Genomic DNA, 27,509 nt, shown 5'->3' on the forward strand with positions numbered 1-27,509 from the left:
TGATTGTTGCTTAAATTGCATTTAGGCCTTTATAAACAACCTTCTTTGCCTATCATTTATAAATTAATAATTGATATGCTGTGTAAGCAATATACTTTGTAAAATTTAGATGTAGCATATGTCAGAATATAGGTCCATAATTATTTTAAAAGAGCAAGTCACATTATTGAGGATTAAAGTATCTTTATAAAGACTTTTCCTCACAATAGTGAGGATGTGTCTATTATAGTGTAAGTAATTTTTGATATGTCCATGTAGACTGGACAGTTTGTTTTGGCTTTAATGATTAGAGTTAATGTGTGTGAATCACACAGTTTTCTCTTTGTTTTTGCTTTCTTTTCTTTCAGAGAAAATGAAAAAGTCCCGTTACTTAACATGATTGTTTGTTAATAGTTATGAGAATAATCAGATGAAATTCACATAAAAGAAAACATACAGATGAGTTAGTTTTTTTATCTATTTGTTTTGAATGAAATGGAACTCAAATTAATTATGAAACATGTCTTTAATTGAAATAATATATTAGAAATATTGCATTAAATTGTTTTCTGTCTCTAGAGAGAAAAGAACCCTTTTAACTAATTTTATGACATTTCATTCATGTAGTAATTGAAGTATCTTAGATGGAGTCTGCATTACCTGCATACCAAATCTTGATATACAGTATTATATAGCATCGTGTTATAGATTTAAATGAGGAAGTCATTTTCACATATGGATTCTATCTGTATCTTAGTCTTTTTTATGCTTAAAAGTAGACTGAAAATTAGGTGTATACAGTTTTAAAAAAATAGAACATCACATAGTTCCTATTTCTTAATATTTCACATATTTTAAGTTACATGAATTGAGACGGAGAATATAAATATTTTTAGTAAAAATATAATTGTATTCTCATGTGAAACAAACTCTAATTGTTTACCTATGGCCTAATTCTCACCATGCTGACTTGGGGGTACCTACTGATACCATTCACTCAAACTAATACCAACCTTCTAACTAAAATTTAAGATTGTATAAAAAGTCAAACTGAATTTCTGTGACAGTGCACTGCTACATATGAGCTTATTAGAAAATAAAGAATTTAACGTGAATTATCAAAACACATATTTCTATTTAGAATCCAAGTACTGATGCAAAATGATACATTTACCTTTCATTGTTTAGACTCTGAAAACTGGCTTGACAATGGTTGGGAAAGTGGTGACCCAGCTGACGGGCACGCTACCTTCAGGTGTGACGGAAGATGAAGTTGCCATCCACAGTAATTCAAGGCGGAGTCCTCTGGTCCCAGGCATCATCACAGTCATCGACACTGAAACAGTTGGAGAAGGCCAGGTAAGAGCCTGTGATGCCTGTGATGTTCGCTTTGTGCAGAGGATGGAGCAACTAAGAGTATCATTTGGGATCAAGATCATACAAAATGTGTTTGGCCTTGGAGATGTATTCATTCGGAATTGTAGAAAGTTAAGGTTATTTCAGGTTAGAATTTTTTTTTTTTTCAAAAAATGATGAGTAATTATTGTACAACACAGGGAATATAGCCAGTAGTTTATAATAATTATAAATGGCATGCGTGTGTGCTAAGCTGCTTCAGTCACTTCTGTCTCTTTGTGACCCTCTGTAGCCCTCCAGGTCCCTTTGTCCGTGGGACTCTCCTGGCAGGAATACTAGAGTTGGGTTGCGGTTTTCTTCTCCAGGGCATCTTCCCAACCCGGGACTCTAACCCGCGTCTCTTATGTCTCCTGCCTTGGCAGGCAGATTCTTTACCACTAGCAGCATCGAGGAAGCCCCATAAATGGCATTGTTGTTGTTGTTCAGGCACTTAGTCGTGTCCTACTCTTTGCGACCCCATGGACTGTAGCCCACCAGGTTCCTCTGTCCATGGGATTCTCCAGGCAAGAATTCTGGAGTGGGCTGCCATTTCCTCCTCCAGGGGATCTTCTGGACCCAGGAATTGAACCCGTGTCTCCTGAATTAGCAGGCAGATTCTCTACCAGTGAGCCACTTGGTAAGCCCACTATAAATGGCATAGAACCTTTTTAAAAATCATGTTGCTATTTAGTCGCTAAGTCGTGTCTGACTCTCTTGTGACCCCATGGACTGCAGCCTGCCTGGCTCCTTTGTCATGGAATTCCCAGGCAAGAATACTGGAGAGGGTTGCCATTTCCTTATCTCGGGGATCTTACCGACCCAAGGATCAAACCTGCGTCTCCTGCTTGGGAGTCAGATTCTTTATCACTGAGCCACCTGGGAAGTAACGTGTTAAAACCTGTTATTTCAAACATTGTTAATGTATCAAACCTGAAGTTAAAATAGAGGTTCTATAGAATCCTCTTGTTATCTCTTCATCAGGACATTTGTTCCATAAATAAATAATTATATATATCTTTTATACCGTTTAATACTGTTCCTTTTTTAAAAAATGGCACTTAGTATAAGCTGAATCAGTCTAATTATAACTAATTACACTTCCCAGGTAGTGCTAGTGGTAAAGAGCCCACCTGCCAATGCAGGAGACACAAGAGATGTGGGTTCGATCCCTGAGTTGGGAAGTTCTCTTGGAGGAGGGCATGGAACCCACTCCATTATTCTTGCCGGGAGAATTCCATGGACAGGGAAGCTTGAAGGGCTACAGTCCACAGTGTGGCAAAAAGTCAGACACAACTGAAGTGACTTAGCATGCATGCATGTGGTGGTTATAAATGACAATAATGTTAATGAATTTTATTGCAAATTTTATTACCGATACTTCCTGACAAATATGAAAATATACACAAAATATCAAAGAGTATATTAGAATATGTAAATGGTAATAACTTATTATATGTTCAGATGAAAGATAGAATATGTTCAGATAAAAAATAGATCTTATATGTTCATATAAAACAGATTTTTACAGTCTAGGTTTAGAAACATTTAAGACAGAGGATGAGATGGTTGGATGGCATCACCTACTCGATGGACATGGATTTGAGTAAACTCTGGGAGTTGGTGATGGACAGGGAGGTCTGGTGTACTGCGATTCATGGGGTCGCAAAGAGTCGGACACAACTGAGCGACTGAACTGAGCTGAACTGAAGAGTGATGATAAACATGGAAAAATATGCTATGCTTATGTAAGTCTTGCTAGAAATAAGCCAATTCGGTTTTGTTTTTCTCCCCCATGCACTTACAAACAGTATTTTCTTTTGAGTCATAGTTATGGATTTTAAAATATATTTCTGGAAGGAAGGTAATTTTAATGGCTTGTGATCTTTGCTGTAAATACCCAATCTAAAATTGATTACCAAAATGAGATAGGAGTAGAGCAAGATTTGGAAGTACAAATTATTTTAATTTATATTAAATTATTTATTTAGATATTAAATATAAACATAGAACTTACATTTAATTCTGTTTTCAGAACATAATTATGTAAGCCATTAGAATATTAACCCTAAGTATTGAATTGTTTTTTTAGAAAATCTGCTTCCAGTATATATGGTTCTGCATCTTGATGAGAGATAACATTTGGCTGGTACTCATATACTAATTCCTCTAGTAAGATCAAGTGGCATTTAAAAAAAATACAGACTGTGCTGCAGTGAAAAGAAAAAAATCTTTGAAATTCTGGCTATTATTGAATCTGGCTATTATATTTTATTTGAAATCTGAATAATATACTTCTCTGCCTTTCCCGTCTTAACTTTGTGGTTAACCAGATATGTTACAGGCCTGTATTCCTGTTTAAAACTCTATTTAATGAAGTGCTAGCAAACTTTTCAGTTGACTGTAATGACTTTTTTTTTTTTAAGTTGTGTTAATTAGCTCGAGTTGATAGACACATACAGATGTTCTCTTTTTAAATTGGAATTAAATATTTAAACGCTTAGTGTTTTATGAGTGTTAACAAATATTTTCTTTTGTCCTTTGATTCTTAATTAATTCACCTCCAAGGCCACCCACATTTACTAAGTAGTAACAACCCTCCTCAATATTGTCTAGTTTGGCCGGTATACCTAAGTCTGTTAAACATCTAGCATTTGTTGACAGACTGATGTGTGGTGATTTAACTGTTGAAACTGTTATCTCCTATTATTTTTGATGAAATAGAGCTATAACTCGTTAATTTATATAATGAGTAAAAAGAATTTAATTTATACAAAAAGCATAGCCTTAGGTCTTGTGTTTTCAAATGTGGTTTGTTTTTTTTCGCCTAGTTCTTTCTTAGCTCTTTATAACTTTAAATTGGAATTCTCACATTTGGAATATGGAAATGGACTGTAGATTATATGAAAGTCTTTTTTTTCTGAGAAGTGCATTGTTAACATTGGAAACAACTGAAGTTGTTCATTGGGAAATAAGAATAATAAAATGTTAGCTTTTAAAAGTTAAAAAATTGAAAGTGTTGCTCAACCTGAGAAATTTTATCTTTTCTATCATTTGTTGGGACCATAATCTCTTTCCATTCCTACTTATAACATATTCTGAAATTTTCTTGATTTCAAAATTCTGTTAAAAGACCGGAAATAAATGAGAAGTTCCTATTTTTAAGGAATCATAAGTATTTTTTCAAAGCAATAAGATTTCTTCAGTGTAATACTGCCTCCTTTTATTGACATGAATCTGTTTTTTGTCATGAAGACATTTTTGTCTCTGATAAATAGTTCAGTTGGAGTACAGCGCTGTTTTTAAGTTATGCTGGATTGTATTAAAAAGACTGCAGTGGTTAATGTCATGGATTTATCACTTTAAGTCCTTTCCCACTGATGTTTGACCTTAACTGTAGTGTTTTTTTCTTGTCCATCTCCATTTTAGGAACTAAAGCTGACATTATGTTCACTTTTGCTATTTAAATCCATTGAGACTTCACTAAAGATATTTTCATGTTTACAGGGATAGTATATAAAATTTGATTCACCATCTTTCTGATGCTGAATTGATTAGTATTATTTGATGGTGGCAGGATCACTGTATGGTAACTGCATTAAAGAGGAATAGATTTGGTTGACTGTCCATCTTGTCTGTGTTACTGCCATGTTTTATTTAAAAGCATAAGCAGTTTAATTTGCCTTTATAAATTTACATAATTTAAGTTAGCAGGTGGCACAGTCTCTAATCAAAGAAATGCTCCAGAATGACGACATAAACTAGAGCTATTCTTGCCCTGAGTGTAAATACAAGTGTAATTCATCATAATTTAGTGGTTCCTGTGGTGTTTGTCTTTTTGTTCATATGATAAAGCCTTATCCACCTGGTATCAATTAAAGTGCTTTGCTTTAATAATATCAAATTATTACTCACAAGATTTTAGCCTGTTTAGATAGTGAGTGAAAATAAAGTCTTAGGACAACTGATTTGGGATATCTTTGGTATTAATTTGATATTTTAGGCAAGGTGATGGTGCAGTGGAGAGAATCTGTACAAAAGTATCTGGTTGTTGTTATATTTGTGAAGCTCATAAAAAGAAGATTCAAAGAAGTCTATATATATTTTTAGGAGGTTTTGGTACTCACCACGATTAATGAGCCCTTTTGCTTGATGGCTTGTGTATTAGCGCCATCAAATAGAGCACTCAATACTAACTGTATTGCAAAGAGAGGTACAGAGTTATAATACGTGAAAGATAAGAGGCTCTGATAAGAGATTGGTTTGACATAGGAAAATGGGCAAGGATAAAATATTTAATAGAAAAAATATATACAACTGGTATAAAATGTATAGTTTCAGCTTGTTATCAGAGAAAGACAAAACTGTACCAAGATACCACTTATCACCTATCAGTATGAGAGAAATTAAAAAGCTTGTGGTATACTCTACATTTTTAACTTTTAATTTTGAAACAGTTGTAGACCCACAGTAAGTTGCAGATATATCCATGTACCCTTCACCCAATTTCCTCCAAGTTTTCCCAAGATGTCTGTCTGTGACATCTTACATAGTGGTCATAAAAAGTTAGAACCAGGATATTGACAATGACACCTTACTGTTAACTAGGCTTTTGACCATATTTAGCTCTCACCATTTGTTTTTACCTGCATTCATTTGTGTGTGTTTTCAGAATATTGAAAGAACTCCTACAGCTGGATAATAAAAAGATAAATAGCCTTATTTTAAAATGAGCAAAGGATTTGAATAGACATCTTTCTGTAAATAATATACCAATGGCCAGTGAGCAGAAATGAGAGCCCTGACACACTGCTGGTGGGGACGTAAAACAGTGCAGTTGCTGTGGAAAAGAGTTACCATTTGATTGGGCAACTGTCTCCTAAAAGAAGTGCTTTTAGGAGGTATATAACCAAGAAAAACAAAAATTTTTGTTTGTGTAAAAATTTGTACATGAATGTTTGTAGCAATATTATTCATATAGCTTGAAAATAGGAGCAACCCAAATAAATTTACTTTAACTGATCAGTGGATGGGTAAATAGAACCTGACATAGACATACAATGTAATATTATTTAGCAGTAAAAAGAAGTGAAGTATTAATGCTACAAAATGAATGAACCTTGAAAATATTGTGCTTGGTGACAGAAGCCAGTTGCAAAAGAATACATATTGTATGAATCTATTTTTATGAAATGTCCAGAACAGGCAAATCTATAGAAAGAGAAAGTAGATTGTTTGCCTAGGGCTGGGAGTTTGAGGAAAACAGAGGGTTGCAGGGTGATTATTAATGGTATGAAGTTTCTTTTAGGTGATTAAAATGTTCTAATGTGATTGTCATAATGGTTGCACAACTCTGTGAATATGCCGTGTATCCTAAAGCAAATCCTTAGTATATTTATCAGTCTTTCCTGGAGACTGCTCCTTTAAGACTTCTTTTTCTTGTGTTCCTCTCTAACATTTTTGAAAATTGAATGGAAGAATGGAAAAGCGAGATGAGAGAAATAATTTGTAATGCATGCTTCCCCCCCACTTTTGGTAAAATACATATAATGTAAAATTTGCCATTTAACCTTTTTTTTAAGTTTGCAATTCAGTTGTATTAAGTACATTTGCAATGTTGAATAATCATCATTATCATCCTTGTCCAGAACTTTTCATTATCTGTACCCATTAAATAATATCTCCCCACCCCTCTGTTCTCACAGTCCCTGGCGACCACCATTCTAATTTCTGTCTCCAATAGATTGCCCATAATTAAAAAGACATACAGTATAAAGTGTTAGAAAAGATGTGGGGAGATGAAAGTATCTACTTTGGAAAGCAGTTTTCTTAAGTTCAGTATACTCATATGACCAAGCAAATCCATTTGTAAGTATATAAAACAAGATATAAACATGTTTGCAAAAAAGATGTGTGTGCAGATTTTCATAGCAGCATTATGCATAATAGCAGTCAATTGGAAATAATCCAAATTGCCAAAAATTGATCGCTGAGCTCACATGTTGTGGTTCCTCCATACTGTGGAATACAAGTAAGCAATGCAAAGAAGTGAATGATACCTGAAACAACGTGGTTGAACCACAAAATATGTAAGTGAAAGAAATGGAAGATGAATTGCATGATTCTATTTATTTGAAAAAATTTGAAAATTTTTAGAAAGGGCAAAAGAGATGAAATACACTCTAGGGATTGTCTGGGACTTGTTGCTATTCTGCTGTAAAGTCATCATGAAGAAGCTTTAGGAATGTTAGAAGTATCCTAAATCTAGAATGTGGTAATGGTTATACAACTGTATAAATTTACTAAGCATTATCCACTTATATGGGGTGATTTGTGTGTATAAATTTAGTGATAATTGGGGAATGACTCCCAGCTATGATGAAGTGAAGAGATAAGCAAATCTTTTTCCCAGATAATAAGTACATTACGGACAGAAATTTCAAAAGTAACTATTTTGGGGGTGAGGGCTGTAGAAATCGATCAGAAAGCTAAGAAAGAAGTGATAAACATGTATTCACATTTCTTGTATCTACATCTGCCAGGGGCTTGGTGAGTGTGGTAGTTTAACCAGAGCAGAGTAGGCCATATAAACAAGCAGTTCCCTTTTAGAGGGTGGATTTACTTGATTTGGAATAGAAGGTTAAAAACCTAAGTCCAACAGTGTTTTCATTAGACTTGGTAGGTGATGAATAGGATAGTGTGTGCTCTTGTAGCCTGAGCTTGCTATCTCAGTTTGGGGCTGATTTGAAAAGAATAGAGAGGAAGAATTGATGACATGTGAAGAGTCTCAGAGACCTTTGGGACAGCAGCAGACCTACCAACATACGTATATATATATATATATTTGTTTTAGGAAGATTGTTTTAGGGAATAAGATGTTTTTTAGTTGACAATTCACGAGGCAGTAGTATCTCAAAGGGGTGGGAAAAGAGATGGAGCTATGTTGGAGCAAGGAGCTGTAATTTACCACAATTAAGTCTGAAATTAACCTGTAATCCTGTTTTCTATAAAGCACCTTAAACCTATATGGCAAATCACTAAGAAATTGCTCCCAAAAAAATCAACAGAAGATAAAAATAGTAAACATTAGGAATAACTGTTTAATATGAAGGAAGAGGATCAGAGCAACAAACACCTGAGATGTAAAAGTAAATGGAAAATGGCAGACCTAAATCCAATTATGTGTGCAATTGTATTAACTATAAATGGACTCCAGTTAAAAGTGAGCGATTGTCAGACCAGAATCACTTTAGATTCAAAGACATAATTGGCTGAAGTAAAAGGTTGTAAGAAATGTACCATGCAAACAGTAACGGTAATAGAATTGGAGTGGTTATATTAATATCTGATAAAAGATTTTGAGTCAAGAAATATTGCCAGATAAAAAGAAGGGCATTTTATAATGATGAGAGGGTCAATGTAATAGTTAGATAAAATGATAATGTATAAACACAACATATAACAACATAGGGCAGCAACCATTAAGCAAAATCTGACAGACTGAAAGAAGAAATTCTAGCTAACATTTATAGTTTGAGATTTAAATACTGTGCTTTCAATAATTGATGGAAAAACAATACAAAAATTTTAAGAGATTGATAGATTTAAAGACTTGATTAGCACTATCAACCAATATGATCTGAAACTCCCCACCCTCCAACCTACAGACTTCACATTCTTTTCAAAAATATCTGGAATATTCTCCAAGATAGACCATATAATTGGAGATAGACCTATCTCCAAGATAGGCTATAAAGCAGATCTAAAGCATGGAAATCAATGATAGAATGAAATTATGATATGAAAGAATCTCAAGGATATTAGAAAATATTTTGCACGCAGTGAGCATAGAAATAGAACATATCAGAAGTTATAATTGTAGCTATATTATTCTTTAATGGGAAAATTATAGCTTTAAATTCTTACAGTAGAAAAGATTATTCTTTAATGGGAAAATTATAGCTTTAAATTCTTACAGTAGAAAAGACAAATGGTCCTAAATTAAAAACCTTAGCTCTCCATCAAGAGAATTTAAAAACAGCAAATTATAATGAAAGCAAGACAAATGAAGTAAATAATAGAAATATGACCAGCAGTCAACAAAATAGCACTGAAATGATGGAGAAAATCAATAGCAGTTCTTTGAAAATATTAACAAATTTGATAAATCTGGTGGTATAGCAAATGAGATTGTTTTCTTAATTTCTTTTTTTTAATTAGTGTTTGTTAATATATAGAAAAAACTGATTTTTAAAAATTCTTACTTTTTTAAATTAAGAGTGTTAATTTTGTATCCTGCAACTTTGTTGAATTTTGTGTGTGTGTGTGTGTGTGTGTGTGTGTGTAATCTAGAGAGGAAAATTTCTTTCTTTAACCATTTGTATGTCTTGTATTTCTTTCCCTTTTTTCCCCTCTCTTTTGAGTTGGTTGCTAGGACTAGACCTCACAATACTGTGTTGAACAGTAGTGCTGAGAGAGGGCATCCTTGCCTTTTTAGTAATCTTAGAGGAAAAGCTTCCCGTCTTGCCCCATTGGGTGTAATGTTAACTTTGGACTCTGTATATATGAAATATTATATTATTAAAGATGATAATTTCCCAGTATCCCTAGCTTGTTGAGTGTTTTTGTCAAGAAAGTGGTTGAATTTTGTCAAATGCTTTTTCCGTACTGATTGAGATGATCATGTGATTTTTGTTTTTCAGTTTGTTAATGTGATATGATATTGATTGATTTTTGTATGTTGAACCATCCTTACATTCCACGTATAAACCTCACTTTTCTTGGTGTATAATCCTTTTAATATGTTGAATTTGGTTTGACCCCATTTTCTTTTAGATGATTGCATCATTATTCTTCAGGGATATTGATTTGTAGTTTTCTTTTTGTCTTTGGTATCAGGGCAATGAGGGCCCCATAGAAATCTCTTATAATCCATTTTATGTCTGTGACATCAGTTTTAATGGCTCCTCTTTCATTTCTAATTTTAGCTATTTGAATTTTCTCTCTTGTTTTTGTTAGTCTAGTTAAGGGTTTGTCAATTTTGTCTTTTTTTTTTTTTTAAGAAAGCAAACTCTTAGGGACAAACTTAACCAAGGAGATGAGAGACTTACACACTAAAAACTATAATATGTTGTTAAAAGAAGTGAAAGGCGTCTTTCAGGTATAGAGAAGTGGAAGGACATCTCATGCTTGTGGATTTTAAGGCTTAATGTTCTTAAAATATCCATAGTACCCAATGTGATATTAAGTGCAGTACCTATCAAAGGCTCTATGACATTTTGTGGCAGTAATAGAGAAAACCATACTAGTAGTATTATGGAATATGAAGGGACCCTGAAAAGCTGAAACAATCTTGGGGTAAAAAAAACACTGCTTCACTTTAAATCATATTACAAAGCAATAGTAATTAAGATGAGGTGATACTGGCATAAAGATAGACCAATGGAAAAGAGTAGAAAGTGCAGAAATGAACCCATGGATATACATCCAAAATATTTTTGACAAAGTTGGAAAAAATTACACAGTGGGGAAACACTCTCAACAAATGAATTTGGGAAAGCTGGATAGCTAATGCAAAAGAATGAAGCTGGGCCCTTACCTTATACCAGATACAAAAATGACTTTAGATTCAACCATGAGACCAGAAACTATTAAACTCCTGCAAGAAAACAGGAGAAAATCTTTAGTACACTGGATCGAGCAATGATTTCTTGCATATAATGCCAAAAGCACAGGTAACAAAGTAAAAAATAGACAAATAGAACTACATCAAACTTTAAAAGTTCTGTGCCTAAAAGGAAATAGCCATGTGAAAAGGCAACCTATGGGGTGGAAGAAAATCATGGTAAATCATATATCTGATAAGGAGTTACTATATAGTATAAGGAATTTCTGCAACCCAACAATTGAAAAAAATTAACAAATGAGCATAGGACTTGAATCAAGACACTTCTGCAAAGAAGATGTAGGCATGTCCAATAAACATAGGAAGAAATGCTCAACATCTCTAATCATTAGTGAATCAAAACCACAGTGAAGGATCACCTCCCACCTATCAGGTGATGACGACTATCAACAGAACAGAAAATAACAGTGTTGTCAAACATGGGGAGAAGTTGGCACCCTTGGGAACTTTTGGTGGGAATATACAATGATAGAGCCATTATGGAAATCAGCACGAAACTTTCTAAAAGCATTGAAAATAGAGTTACTTCCGTCTTTATATGCAAAATAATTCAAAGGAGGATCTTAAAGTGATATTTACACATCGATGTTCATTGTAGCATTATTCACAGTACCCAGGAGGTAGAAGCTATCCAGATGTCCACCACCAGGTAAATGGATAAAGAGAAATGTATATATGTGTGTATATATATACATATATACACATATACATTATATATACACGCACACAGATATATACACACACACATATATACATTCACACACATGCACACAGTGTAATAACATTACACCACCTTTAAAAAGAAGGAAATCTTTTAACATGTTACAGTGTTGATAAACTTTGAGGCCATTGTGCTAAGGGAAATAAGCCAGTCACAAAGGTACAAATACAAAATTCTTCCTTTTATTTTGAATTTCTAAAATAGTCAAAGCATAGAAACAAAGTTGAAAGGTGGTCACTAAGGCTGGGAGGAGGGAAAAAGAAGACTTAGTGTTTACTGGGTATAGAATTTAAGTTTTGCAAGGTGAAAAAGTTCTAGAAATCTGTTAACAGTGTGAATATATTTGACGGTACTGAACTAAATACTTAAAAATGGTTATAGTGGTAATTAAAAAAAGACCTGTAGACAAAAAATTTGACAATCTGCAGCTTGACTGAATTGCAGGTTCTAGCTAGAACAGTAAGACAAGAAAATTAAAGCATTAAGATAGGGAAAGGATGACAAATCAGACATTTCTATAAAATGGATTGTTGTAACAGTACTATCTAAAAATACTGATGTGTAAACATAAAATAAATAACTTTTATTGAATGTAAATTATACCCCTGTAAAGCTTTTTAAGTCTAAAAGAAAAATTAACCTTGCCAGTGTAGGACTGCTTTCCTGGATTACTTCGGATTAAATTCTTTGTCTGAATATCATGATGCAATATTGGTATAGTAGGTGTTCCCTTTGTAACATTAGTTATGTAAAAGTTTTAATTTATTGAAGTTAATTGCTTGCTTTGCAAAATGAATACATGCTATTTTAAAGCTTTTTTCTCTAGGGATCATTGAATAGTGCATTTTCAATAGGCAGATTGTATGGAATGTAAATTGTATTTCGATATGCTTGTAAGAAAATGAAGGGGAATGAATTTGACATACCAAACTACCTGTTCTACTGGTAGTATTTTCAAAGAAGTGTTGTGTCTGTCTAAAAACTAGAGGTTAAAGACCACAGTGTTTGTACTTTAAGTAAAAAATATTTGTTCCCCTAATATATATATGCCTGTTTGTATTTAACTTATGGTGGGTTTTTTTTTTTTTTTTTTTTTTGCTATTCTGTTCCAGTCATGGGCAAGAGTTTTTCAGCAGGTCAAAACACAATAAGAACTCCTATTCCTATTTTTAGATAAAGCTGTGTAGAGCTGATTTTAGGCTTTTCATTTTTTCTGAACTGAAGCTTGAAGAAATCATTGTCATCTGCAGTCAGGTCAACCAGTTGTTTTTAGAGGTTATATGATTGATTCACTGGGGGCATTTTACATCTTTTCCTTATTTCTGAAGTGGCATTCTCACCTTGTATTATGAAGAGTAATCGTCAAATATAGCAGAAACCTGTTACTTGGTCAGGGATGTAGTGGTGGTGTGTCTCTTCAAGGTCGGTAATTGGTTAACTTCCATTTGTCTTCTTCCTTTCTGTAAAGGTACTTGTGAGCGAGGATTCTGATAGTGACGGCATCGTGGCCCATTTCCCTGCTCATGAAAAACCAGTGTGCTGTATGGCTTTTAATACAAGTGGTATGTCCTTCCCCTCACCCCATTTATATTATGAGTTTTCTACCCAATTTTTTGGAAATGGAAAATATGAAAAAAATGTGTTAGGGTATGTGACATAAGTAAGTAGTTTTCAGTGATTATTGAATGAATGAATTTATACTAAAAATTTAGAAACCCTATAAAGATTAATTTTACTGAGTAAAGTTGTGATTGAGTGGTAAAGATAAATAATAGATGCATAAACAAATAGATACATAAACAGTGCTATTGAATTGCATTTATTTCTGTGTTACAAGGCAAAGACTTTAGTATTTGAAACTACTTATGTTTGTGAATGGCATTTTCTCTGTAACTACATGTTTCTTTTAAACAGTACAATGACATGTCATGTTGATTAAACAAGTCTTCCCATTTTATATGTGTGTGTATGTATTTTGCTAAACTGTTTGTAAGTTACATATGTGATGACATTTCACCAACTACAAATTAAGCCTACATTTTCTAAGAGTAAGGCCTTTCTTGTACTTTGTAATCAAATAGTATAGTATATTCAGAAAAGCAACACATTGTATTATCTAAAATCCAAGTCATAATTTAAAATTTCCCAATGAGAAATGAGTTCAACAGAGAGTTCTCTAACTGATTCAAATCAAGATCTAATTAAAGTTCACTCCTTATGTTTTATGTCTCTTTGTGAGTGAGTGAAGTCGCTCAGTCGTGTCCGACTCTTTGCGAGTCCATGGACTGTAGCCCGCTAGGCTCTTCTGTCCATGGACTTCTCCAGGCAAGAATACTGGAGTGGGTTGCCATTTCCGTCTCCAGTTTATCTCTTTAGCTCTTTTTAATCCAATTTATAGCTTTCACCTTCCCACCCTCCACCCCCCCACCCCCAAGTTGCAGTGTCCAGACTAGTTATCTTCTCCAAATTCTGCATTTGTCACATATTTTTTTCATTATAATAATGTTTTCCTTTGTTTTCTTAAAGACTTTTAAATACATTGAGGCCTGAAGATTATTTTTTTCAAACTTCCTATGTATTATTATCTACATCCTTTCATCCTAGCAGGAAATACATTATATCAGGCTGTCTTGTAATTTATGATACTACATTTGATCACATGAATAATTTAGTGACCATCAGATGTTTATATTTTGAAAATAGGTTCTCACGTGGAGATTAGCAAGTGCAGAGTGTTATTTTGGCCTCATTTCTTGTTTTCTTTTTTTTTTTAAGTAATTTATTTATTTAATGTTTGGCTGTGCTGGGCCTTCGTTGCTGCACAGGCTTTTGTCTAGTTGCAGTGTGTTGGGGCACAGGTTTCTGACTGCAGTGGCTTCTCCCGTTGCAGAGTACGGTCTCTGGGCTCGCGGGCTTCAGTGGTTGCGGTTCCCAGGCTCTAGAAGACAGGCTCGGTAGTTGTGGCGCGCTGGCTTAGTTGCTCTGTGGCCCGCGGGATCTTCCCAAACCAGGTATCGAACCTGTGTCTCCTGTGTCGTCAGGTGGATTCTTTACCATGGAGCCAGCAGGGAAGCCCCTGGTCTCATTTCTGAAACAACTTTTTACTAAATGGTTTTGTTATTATACATTGAAGGCTGTAGAATGGTGGTTTTTCTTATCATCTTTTCCGCATTGATTAACTTCTGTTAACTCTATTTAAAGAAAGAGTTTTCTTTTATTAAGGAGAAATGAGCCACAATTTTCCTGGATGTAAAAGGCAGGGTAAATATATAATACTTCCTCTTTAACTACCAATTTTCATAGTTAGGAGTTGGTTTAATACTTCCAGTGGTGGAATTCCACTCTAGTGGACTTATTTTAAAAATACTTTGATTATGAATAAAAGATAAAATTGCTCCGATGCTTTCAGAGCTGTAATAGTCTTCATTAGTTTGTGAACTTTTCCTTGCTTGGTGGGTCTGAGGAGACTGCCATTTCTTATTCTGAAGAATATTAGTTAAAACTGATGGAAAGACCCATCTTTTTCCTCCTTTTCATCTTTTCAGATCAAGAATGATCATAAGAGGATAATATTTGAGTAATCTTCCTCCTCTGAATTAGCCATGTTTGATAGAGAGGAAGATTTTGTAGTAATTGTTGATCAGTGCATAGATTTAATTAATGAAGACAAAGATTTTTTGAAATGCTCTGAATGTTGTGGGATTTAAGTTGGATTTGAAGAAACAATCTGGATGTTATGTCACTTATAGTACTCTTCTTAGAGTAACCAGTATGACTCATTTTTGATAGGCCATCTGTTATGTCAGATCTCCTTTGTGTTAATCTGTGTTTCATATGGCCAGAGTTGGGATGCTTTGGACATTTGAAGCTATATTTTTTCCTTTCTGTGAATCTCCATTGTTATAAAAACAACTTATATAACTTAGAGCATATTGTAGTTACCTCTGTCATTGTGTAGCAGTTGGTTCTAGAAGACCATAGATTTCTGTGATTTCATAGTTTTGTTCTACATTTGCCATTTGATTTCTGTTCTAACTCCCAAATTTATGTTTTAATGGAAAGGTTAAAATTGTTTATGTTTATACTTAAAATTTTATTTTATTTTTTTATTGAGGTATAATTGGTTTACAGTGTTTCAGGTACACAGGAGAATTATTCAGTTGTATATTATATATATTCTCTTTCAGATTCTAGTGAGGTCATTACAAGATATTGAATATAATTCCCTCGGCTGTGTAGTAGGTCCTATACTTTTCTGTGTTCCTAGCATGTTAATTGTATAACTGTATAATTTATCTTGCAGTAATCATTTCTTTAAATATTTGTTTGCTAACCTGTCTGTTCCAGTTTATATTAGGGTTCACTCTTGGTGTTGCACATTCAAGGTTTTGATAGATAATGACATGTAGCCGCCGTTAAAAGGGCTTCCCTGGTGGCTCTGTGGTAAAGAAGCCACCTACCAATGTAGGAGACATGGGTTTGATCCCTGGGTTGGGAAGATCGCCTGGAGAAGGAAATTGCAACCCACCCCAGTACTGGTTCTTTCTTGGGAAGTATACGGACAGAGGAGCCTGGTGGGCAGCAGTCCATGGGGTCGCAAAGAGTTGGCATGACTTAGTAACTAAATGGTGACAGCAGCAAGAATCCATCATAATAGTACTACACAGAATGGTTTGAACAATTGAACCAAATCCCTGTTGCTCTGCCTGTTCATTCCTCCTCCTCTCAATTCCTGACAACCACTGATCTTTCTTCTCTTTCCATAGTTTCAGAATGTCATGTAGTTGGAATGTTACATGATTAGCCACTTCACATCGGCTTCTTTCACTTACTAATATGCGTTCAAGTCTCCTGTGTCTCTTCATGCCTGTATTGCTCATTTCTTTTTAGCATTGAATAATATTCTGTTGTATCATACTTTGTCATCTGTATATATTATTTACTGAGCAGTCTATCTTTTGTCCATTTTTAAATTGGTTTGTTGGTTTTTTGATTGTTGAATTTTAAGTGTTCTTTGTATGTTTTAGGTAACAGTCCTGTATCAGATACGTGTTCTATAAATATTTTCTCCAAGCCTGTGATTTGTTTTCTCATTCTCTTGAAGTGGTTTTCAAAGATCAAAATATTTAACTCATTTCTGTGACTGATCTTTCCTTTGGTGTGTAATGCTTCAACACATGTAAATCGACGTTTTTGTACTGTTGTATCTTTATTCAGTCTCACGCCGAATCTTATAATCTCTTGGAAGAAAGAGAATTTTATGAGACTTGTTAGTATTCTTTAAAAATTTATTTATTTGGCTGCTCTGGGTGTTTGTTGCTGCGAGGTGCAGAGAGTGAGGGCTCCCTTCTGGTCGTGGTTGTGGCTTCTCATTGTGGTGGCTCCTCTTGTGAGGAGCACGGGCTCTAGGGCGTGCGGACTTCGGTAGCTGTGGCTCACGGGCTCTAGGTTAAGGCTCAGTAGTTGTGGCGCACAGGCATAGTTGCCCCTCGGCATGTGGGGTCTTCCCAGACCAGGGTCTGAACCCACGTTCCCTACGTTAGCAGGAGAGTTCTTAACCACTGGATCACCAGGGAAGCCTCGATATTTTATGAGTTTTAGGATCTCTTACATTTCTTCTTAAATCTAAAATACAGCTTCTTAACCTGGGTCTGAGAGATCCATGGAGAATATTTAGAGAGTTATGTGAACTTAGGAAAAAAATCGCATCTTTATTTTCTTTACTGTAAGTGAAAAGTGGAAGTGTTAGTCCCTCAGTCATACCTGACTCTTTGTGACCCCGTGGACTGGCCCACCAGGCTTCTCTGTCCATGGGATTCTCCAGGCAAGAATACTGGAGTGGGTTGCCATGCCCTTCCCCAGGGGATCTTCCCGACCCAGGGATCCAACCCAGGTCTGCTGCACTACAGGCGAAACCTTTACTGTCTAAGCTGCTTTCTTTAACCTTTAATGAAAATTCTTTCACTTATCAATATGTACAATAAACTACTGAAATGTTAGCTTTTTTGTGAATTTGTAATATAAATAATGGGTATTTTCATACCATTTTGATGTTATTTATATAATTCTCTAATTAATGCTTATGGTTCAAAATCATGACAGAGCCTGTATTTCAACATGTTACTATTAATAAAACATATATTCTACTGCATGTCAATGTTAATAACCCTAAGTATTTTACCTTGTCTTTAAAAAATATTCTGAGAAAGAGGTTCTTAGGCTTCATCATATTGCTGAAAATTTTCATGGCACTAAAATGTTTATGGGCCCATTTATGCTTTCACTTGTTTCAACTAAACACATCGGAAGCTAGACTTCATTCACAGTGCCTGGTTCAGTCCCTGCTTATGGAGTCTGCTGGTGGAATAGGGACTTTAAAAAAAGAAAGGAAGACAAGTCCTTTGCGGAGCAAGGACAGAATGCTAGGAGATTCTGAATATTAACTTGGTATTTTGCTTTTGGGGAAAGTTCTTCAAAAAAAAGCCAGTTCTAAATGGGAGCCAAAAGATGATTGTTAGGAAATAATAATTCAGTCCCTAGTAAATACATAAATATTAGTTGAATGAATGAGGCAAGAAAAATATGGCACGGCTGGCATAGATTTTGAAGTAAAGGCTGTGTACAGTGGACTGATCATTTTATTACTGCTTTGTATCTGTTTAAAAGTTTGAATGAAATGGTGGGTTCATAATTCAGCAAGCACTCAGGAAATTGGTTTGCAGAATCTTCTATAGAAGCTGATAGGCACAGATTTCATGCCATTGCTTACAGTTCATCTTAATTATTTACTGTTTATTTATGAGCATTTTTTCTGTTCAGAATATGAATTTTATTGCTTGATATGAACAAGTGTATGTATAAAATATTCAGTTCTCAATGATTTGAAAGTCTTGATTTTGTTTTAGCTATTCAGTAGCTGAACAGCTTCTTGGAGAAAGGCTTTGGGCTCAGCTGTGGCTACCTATTATCCAGCTCCTATCACTAGGTGACATTTTATTTTGCTTGTTTAATTTCTGTATCATATTTCTTGGTTTATTCTAACACTCTTGGACTGAGACATTCATATGTACAAAATATTTGAGTCAAGAGGCTTCTTTGTTGTTTGTAAATACCTTAGTAATTGTTTTCCTCTGTAATTATTTTTGTAACACTTAAAAAAATATTTGGGGGAGATCAAATGTATTTTCTATCAAGATTTAAGTTCTCTATAAAGAGTTGGAATGACTGAAGTGACTTAGCACACTCAGCATGGATGCACAATGGCATCTAACTTAAATGGCCCATGCCACACATTTTTTTTTAAATTAAATTGGCCCTTTCAAAATATAACTTGTGGATCTTCCAGTAACACCCCAGTTTTTCCTTACATGGATCCAATATATATTTCAAAATTTATTTATATTCAGCAAGTTTTTCTCTATCTGGTTTAAGATCTTCTCATTGGGTCTGTAATGTGGCCAATAATAAGAGTAGTACCTATTGGTACTACTTAGAAAAGTATAGGAAAGTTCACTTAGAAAAGTATGTGAAACAAAACAGATAAGAAAAGTTGATTGCTTGTCTTTTGTTGGTAAACCTGATTTTCTCTAACTAGTTTACCTGTATATATCACACTGTTAGACATTTTTATTTAGAGAGGCTTATCTTTAGATCAAAGAGTATTAAAATGTCCTGGATATCAAAATCCAGGATTTAAACCAGGAATGTTGTCCAACTCCTGAGAAATTTTAAAAACAATTTATATGATGGAAAAACACTGCAAAGTGAATTAAGGAGAAAATATAGATTGCTTGACTGGGTGGCGTGCAGTTTGGCCTTGTGTGGAACCTATTCAGAAAAGAAATTAGGGGATACCATTAAATAGAGTTGTGAAACTTTTAGTTCAGCAGCTGCATTCAGTTTGTTTTTCAATTTCTCCTTCCCATTCTTGTTTATTAGCTGTGACTCTGAGTCCTGAATTAAAACAAATATTTTAATGGCAACATTAATGATTTGTTTAGAAGTGCCAGAGAGACCTGGTGCTTAGATCAGGGCAGCTTCAATATGGGTGGTGGAAGTTTGTTGCTTTCAATTATTTAGATACACCATGAGTAACATTTTCTAGGGAGCTTATTTTTTTAATTAATAAGCTTTATTTTTTAGAGCGCTTTTAGGTCCACAGCACAATTGAATGGAAAGTACAGAGAGCTCCCATATTTCTGCCTTCTCCCTCTCCGCCCACATGCCACACCCACACACATACAGTCCCCACACTATCCACCTTCCACCTGACAGTGATCCTGTTCTTACAACTGATGAACCCACACTGACACACCATCATCAACCAGCGTCCATAGTTTATGTTGGGGCTCATGCTTGGTGTATTTTCTGTGGGCTTGCGAAATTAATATTGACATGTACCTACCATTATAGTATCATACAAAATAGTTTCGCTGTCCTAAATGTTCCTCATGAAATTTGGGTCTTCTCAGTCATTGTTTCTTTCTGTCTCTTTCCCCTTCTTCTTTCCTTCCGGGACTCCTGTAGATTTACCTCCCACAGATCTCAAGGGCTCTGTTCATTTTTCGTCTTTTTTTTTTTTTTTTCTCTCATTCTGGATAATTTCAGGTGACTTTTTCCTGCCATTTAAATTTTCTCTTTGGGCCCCTTTATCAAATTTTTCATTTCAGTGTTGTACTTTTCAACTCCAGATTTGTGTTTGTTTCTTTTTGTAATGTTATCTCTTTACTGGTGTCCCTTACTTGGTGAGACATTGTTCTCAAACTTCCCTTTAATCCTCTCGACATGGTTTCTCTGCATCCTTGGCCAGCATTTGGTTGTCTCATCATTTGCTATTTTATGGATCCTCTGTAAGATATGTGATGTGGAAATCTTTTTTCCCATTGAGAAGTTTTTCCTTTTATCTTTTTAATAGGGTCTTTTGCAGAGCAAAAGTCTTTACTTTTTGTCAAATGCATTTTTAAAGTTTTGTTAGTTGTGATTTTGTGTTCAGGTCTAAGAAATGGTTGCCAGTCTGGGTGGGGCGCAAGGATTTTCTCCTATAATTTTCTAACAGGATTTTAGTTTCACATTTATATTTAAATTTCTGATCACCTTTGTGTTATTTTTTTGTATAGTGTATCAGGTTTAGGTCATGGTTGGTCCCTATTTTTTGCTACTTCATCATTTTTTCCAAGATACTATCCTTCCTTTGAATTACTTTTGTACTTTCCTAAGTGACACACTTCTGTTGGCTATTTCTGGTTTCTGTGATGAAGATGACTTCTTTTAGCATTTTTCTGACTGTCAGCATCTGTATTTTGCCCATAATTTTGAGGACTATTTCAACTAAATTTGATAGTTTCTTCTTTCAGCAACTGTCAGCTCTCTTTGTTCAAAGCTTTTGGCGTTATTAATCTTAACTGTCTTGATTAATTGGGTACAGAGTTGTATTTTTGTGGAAGCAGTATTCTGATCTGTCACATGCTCAAATGGAGCTCCTGAAAATTATTCAAAAGGTTACTGAGTTCTCCTTTCCCTCACCTGTTTGAACTCTTTTTCCTTCTTCTTTTCTGCTCAATGTGAGTTCAATACTTTGTATTGAACTTACTTTTCAGTAGTATACTTTTATGACTTTGATTTGGTTTTTCATCAGTTTCTCATAGAGCAAGAACAACAGCCTCTTTTGATTTTATAAATCCAGTCCAAAAGCCTATTTCCTGGTCACTTGAGCATGTAAAATGCTCTCTGTGATACGTGGTTTAGATAATAACCTGTGAGCATGTATTAGCTCAGGCTGCCAGAAGGCAATACCGTAGACTCGGTGGCTTAAACAACAGAAATCTCTTTCCTCACAGTGTTTGAAGCTGGAAGTCCAGGATCAAGGTTTGGGTGATAGTTTCTCCTGAGGTCTTTCTTCATCACTAATGAATGGCCACCTTCTTAACGTGTCCTCACATGGCCTTTCCTTGATGCAAGGGAGCAGGGAGAGAGAGAAAGAAAGCTATCTCAATCTAAAAAAAAAGCTATCTCTGTGGTGTCTCTTCTTACAAGGACACTAACTCTCTCACCTCAGGGCCTCACCCATATGACCTCTTGTAAACTTAATTACTTCCATAGATAACCCCCACCCCCACCCCACTCCATGTATAACTCCCGCCCCCACCTCCACATAAAACCACACTAGGTTTCTGGCATTTCATTACAGGAATTTAGGGGCTATACAGACATTTATTCTATAACCATATGTATGAGAATCATTCAGTTACTCTTGTTTTTAAAAAGTCTTTGATCCCAGCCCAATTCTAGGTTATTCTGTTCAACTATGATTGTTGTATCATGTTCCATGATGACTTCCATTTTAAGGTATTCAAATGTTTTGTAAGAAATGTTAAATGTTAATGATACAAACATTTTTTGACAACTTTATTATTATTGAGTATATTGTCTAAAAGTATTACAGCATGACAGAAGTTTACCGCTTCAACCTGATCGACATGTTTCCTCCCATGTTTGGCCATTCTAGTTATTTTTCAGCTCCTTAAACATGTTACATCATTTTACCTCTGCCTGGAACCCACATTTCCCTGCCTCTTATTTATCTCTTGAAAGTGTTAGTTGTTCAATTGTGTCTGACTCTTTGGAGTTGCAAAGGAACCACGAGGCTCCTCTGTCCATGGGATTTCCCAGGCAAGAATACTGGAGTGGGTAGCTATTCCCTTCTCTGGAGCATCTTCCCGAGTCAGGGATCTAATCCGGGTTCCCCTGCATAACAGGTAGTTTCTTTACCATCTGAGCCACCAAGGAAGCCCTATTGTCTCTTGAGTCCCATCTTAAGTATCATTTTGGGAAAACTTACCTGACCCTACGTAAGATATCATGTTCCCCCTTCACCTGGCTACTAAATAGGGCAAATTAGTTAATCTGCTTGGATCACTCCCAGTACTTTCGTTTCCTCATCAATAAAATGAGGGCTGTATTGTCATTTAAAACAATACCTAAAGTATAGTGAGACCTTAATAAATATTAACTGTTGTTGTATTTTTGTTAACCTCCCTCATCCTAGTTTTTAATTTATTTACACTCATCTAGAATATCCTTTCAACATGTTTTCTGTTAGAGGTATGCTTTTATTTCATTCCCAGATATTATTAGCCTGGTAATTTTCACATAGTTGATAGTAAGTGTACATTGAGTAGTTACAATAATTGGTTGTCTTATTTGTCTTTATAATGTTGGAAGTGTTAGTTGCTCAGTCGTGTCTGACTCTGCGACCCCATGGATTGTAGTCGACCAGCTTCACTGTCCATGGGATTTGCCAGGCAAGGATATTGGAGTAGGTAACCATTTCCTTCTCCAGGGGATTTTCCCGACTCAGGGATCAAACCTGGTCCCCTCCATTACAGGCAGATTCTTTATCATAGTCTGAGCCACCAGGTATAGGAGGCAGTGACCAAAATCATCTCAAAGGAAAAGAAATGAAAGAAGGCAAAGTGGTCTGAGGAGGCCTTGCAGATAGCTGAGAAAAGAAGAAAACTGAAAGGCAAAGGAGAAAAGGGAAAATATACCCAACTGACTGAATGTAACATTCAAGAGACTAGAGAGGAGAGATAAGAAAGCCTTCTTATGTGAACAGTGCAAAGAAATAGAGGAAAGTAATAGAATGGGAAAGACTAGAGATCTCTTTAAGAAAATTGGAGTTACCAAGGGAGCATTTCATGAAAAGATGGACTCAATAAAGGACAAAAATGGTAGGGACCTAACAGAAGCTGAAGAGAGTAAGAAGAGGTGGCAAGAATACACAGAAGAACTGTACAACAAGGATATTAATGACCTGAATAACCACAATGGTGTGGTCACTCAACTAGAACCAGACATCCTGGAGTGTGAAGTCAGTTGGGCATTAGGAAGCATTACTATGAACAAAACTAGGGGGGATGATGGAATTCCAGCTGAGCTATTTAAAATCCTAAAAGATGAAGCTGTTAAAGTGCTCCACTCAGTATGCCAGCAAATTTGGAAAACTCAACAGTTGCTACAGGACTGGAAAAGGTCAGTTTTTATTGCAATCTCAAACAAGGGCAATGCCAAAAAAATGGTCAAACTGCTGTATAATAGCACTCATTTCACATGCTAACAAGATAATGCTCTAACTCCTTCAAGCTAGGCTTCAGCAGTATGTGAACTGAGAACTTTCATATATACAAGCTGGATTTATAAAAGCAGAGGAACATCCATTGGATCACCAACATCCAACAGATCATAGAAAAAGCAAGGAATTCCAGAAAAACATCTGCTTCATTAACTACGCTAAAGCCTTTGACTGTGTGGATCACAACAAACTGGAAAATTCTTAAAGAGATGGGAATACCAGACCACCTTACTTCCCTGCTGAGAAACCTGTATACAGGTCAAGAAGTAACGGTCAGAACTGGATGTGAAACAACCGACTGGTTAAAGATTGAGAAAGGAGTTCATCAAGGCTGTGTATTGTCACCCTGCTTATTTAACCTCTATGCAGAGGACATCATGTGAAATGCTGGGCTGGGTGAAGCACACATTGGAATCAAGATTGCTGGGAGAAATATCAACAACCTCAGATATGCGGATGATACCACTTTAGTGGCAGAAAGCAAAGAGGAACTAAAGAACCTCTTGATGAGGTGAAAAAAGAGAGTGATAAAGCTGGCTTAAAACTCAGCTTTCAGAAAACTAAGATCATGGCATCCAGTCCCATCACTTCATGGCATCCAGTTCCATCACTTCATGGCAAGTAGATGGGGAAAAAGTGGAAATATTGACAGACTTTATTTTCTAGGACTCCAGAATCACTGCAGATGGTGACTGCAGCCGTGAAATTAAAAGACACTTGCCCCTTGGATGAAAAGCTATGACAAATCTAGACAGCATATTAAAAAGCGGAGACAGTACTTTGCTGACAGAGGTTGTCTAGTCAAAGCTATGGTTTTTCTAGTGGTCATGTATGGATGTGAGAGTTGGACCATAAAGAAAGCTGAGCGTCAAAAAATTGGTGCTTTTGAACTGTGGTGTTGGAGAAGACTCTTGAGAGTCCCTTGGCCGGTAGGGAGATCAAACCAATCAATCCTAAAGGAAATCAGTTCTGAGTATTCATTATAAGGACTGTTGCTGAAGCTCCAATACTTTGGTCACCTGATGGGAGGGCTGACTCATTAGAAAAGACCTTGATGCTGGTAAAGATTGAGGGCAGGAGGAAAAGTGGGCAATAGAGGATGAGATGGCTGGATGGCATCACAGACTCAGTGGTTTGAATTTGAATAAACTGAGTGAGATAGTGAAGGACAGGGAAGCCTGACATGCTGCAATCCATGGGTCGCAAAGAGTCGGACACAACTGAACGACTGAACAGCAACAACATAATCAGGGCCATGATAAGGGATTAATTTAATGTACTTAGTCGTCTGTTGAATAAAACCAACTTATTTCCAATTTCTGATTTGAACAAAAATTGTCTCCCTCCCTCAATTGTGGGATTGTTCCATGATGCAGATTATATTAAATGCAGGTGCATATCACACATAATTAATATTGAAATTAAAAGTATCTTGTGGAAACTATGTTACATTTTTGTGACTTGGTACTCTAGATGGGAATATTATTAGTTTCATGACATTTGACATCAAAGAAGATATGTATTTTTTTAATTAATCAGATTAGAAATTAGAAACATAAGAAATTCTCAGCTCTCTGCAGTGTGGCCTGATGTTTCTCACACAGACCTGTTGTCTTTAATTCAGTAAATAATTGATCTGCTTTCCAGAGGTGTTACTTCTGCCAGCTGAGTAGCCTAGAGCTGTGAAGGGCAACACATCCACGTTTTAAATAATTACCCTTCCTTGGCAGGGAAATTGCTTTTCCATCCATTAATAAGAGGAAAATGAATGTTGAGTCTCTAGTAAAGTAGATTAAACATGAACCCCTCTGAATGCTTGGCTGCATCTTTAACAGACTTGGCATTTTTCTGGTTATTTAAATGCTATATGTTGAAAGGTGCTGGTGGTCTTGGGTTAATCATTTAAAGTTGGGTTTTTTTGTTTGTTTGCTTTTTGCAGTTTTCCCCATTGATCATAGCAAGTGGTCAGAAAAATACCTTGTCTTGATTTTTGTTAACATTTACAGTGTCTTCTCAATTTATAGACGTAGGTGGCTTTAGATTTTCCCTCTCACCTGACAGTTTTAGTAGTCACTTACGCTCTATCACTAGCAGTGCAAAAGCAGCTTGAAGAGTTTATTGCCTCCTCCCCGACCCTGACATGGGGATGTTTCCATTAGAAGTCTGTAGTTATTCTCCTGTTTTTTCATCTTGTAAAGTGATATCTTTTACTCACGTAATGGGTTACTCCTTGAAGAATTTGTTGTATTTGCTCTACATTCATTGTGGCACTGGGCTTTTATGAGTCAGAGGGAATTTTTCAGGTGTGATTTGCCATAAAGTACAGTAGGCACCATGCCCACAGTCACTTTAGGGTCCCACCAAAATGTTTAATTCCTTTTAAATGCAAATATATATATAAACTTTAAATGGAATGCCTTAATATCCATAATATACATTTAAACCAGCAACTGCAGTCATAAAATTTTTTTTTTTTCATGGAAGAGGGGGCCAATGAAGGCAAAAATGTCCAGGGTCTATGAAAGACCTAATGCAGCCCTGGATTCTGAATGTCCATCAGTAAGAAGGATCCCTGCTCCTTCGCTGTCACAGCTGCCACAGCAAAGGTGCTCAGTTAATACTGAATGAACTAGTGAGAGATGAAGACACTGAATACATACAATGGCATCTTTCATACTAATGAAAGAGGTGAATATATACAGTGGCTCAGTTAATACTGAATGAACTAGTGAAAGATGTGAATACATGCAGTGGCCATAGCAAAGGTACTCAGTTAATACTGAATGAATTAATGAAAGATGTGAATACATACAGTGGCATACCTACCATGTAAAAATGTGAGGTAAATATAAATGCCCATAACACTGCAGCTGCAAGTATTATATTAGATCCAGTATTAACTTTTGAAAACGGTAAAAAAAAGGATGTCTATAACCAAGTAGATACAGGCGAAGCAGCCAAGGTTGAATTGAACTTTTACTTATCAGGACAACTTTAAAATGGTTAAGCACTTGAATATCGTTGTCCCTTCTCCTTTCCACTCTTCCACTCTGGCCCTTCCCCAGCTTCAGGCTTACTTGTTTCCTCGTTCAGCTTGTTCTGTATTCTTGCCATATATTCAGTTCAGTTCAGTTCAGTTCAGTCGCTCAGTCGTGTCCAACTCTTTGTGACCCCATGAAGCACAGCACGCCAGGCCTCCTTGTTTATCACCTACTCCTGGAGTTTATTCAAACTCATGTCCGTCGAGTCAGTGATGCCATCCAGCCGTCTCATCCTCTGTTGTCCCCTTCTCCTCCTGCCCCCAGTTCCTCCCAGCATCAGGGTCTTTTCCAATGAGTCAACTCTTCACATGAGGTGGCCAAAGTATTGGAGTTTCAACTTCAGCATCAGTCCTTCCAGTGAACACCCAGGACCGATATCCTTTAGGATGGACTGGCTAGATCTCCTTGCAGTCCAGGGGACTCTCAAGAGTCTTCTCCAACACCACAGTTCAAAAACATCAATTTTTCAGTGCTCAGCTTTCTTCACAGTCCAACTCTCACATCCATACATGACCACTGGAAATATCATAGCCTTGCCGTATATTAAATATATGTGTATAC

General features: G+C 35.8%; 1 protein-coding gene across 6 annotated transcripts in view; it reads left to right on the forward strand.

The window, feature by feature from the left end:
• The window catches only part of BCAS3 (BCAS3 microtubule associated cell migration factor), a 576,922-nt gene that overhangs the window by 158,781 nt on the left and 390,632 nt on the right, over positions 1 to 27,509 (forward strand). For all 6 annotated transcript variants that reach the window (XM_065910780.1, XM_065910783.1, XM_065910782.1 and 3 more), the window contains exons 12-13: positions 1,168 to 1,338; positions 13,246 to 13,339. In XM_065910780.1, coding sequence (XP_065766852.1) covers positions 1,168 to 1,338; positions 13,246 to 13,339 — 265 coding nt within the window. The remainder of the gene's footprint in view (positions 1 to 1,167; positions 1,339 to 13,245; positions 13,340 to 27,509) is intronic.

This window comes from Muntiacus reevesi, chromosome 18, assembly GCF_963930625.1.
Source record: "Muntiacus reevesi chromosome 18, mMunRee1.1, whole genome shotgun sequence".
Lineage (NCBI taxonomy): Eukaryota > Metazoa > Chordata > Mammalia > Artiodactyla > Cervidae > Muntiacus > Muntiacus reevesi.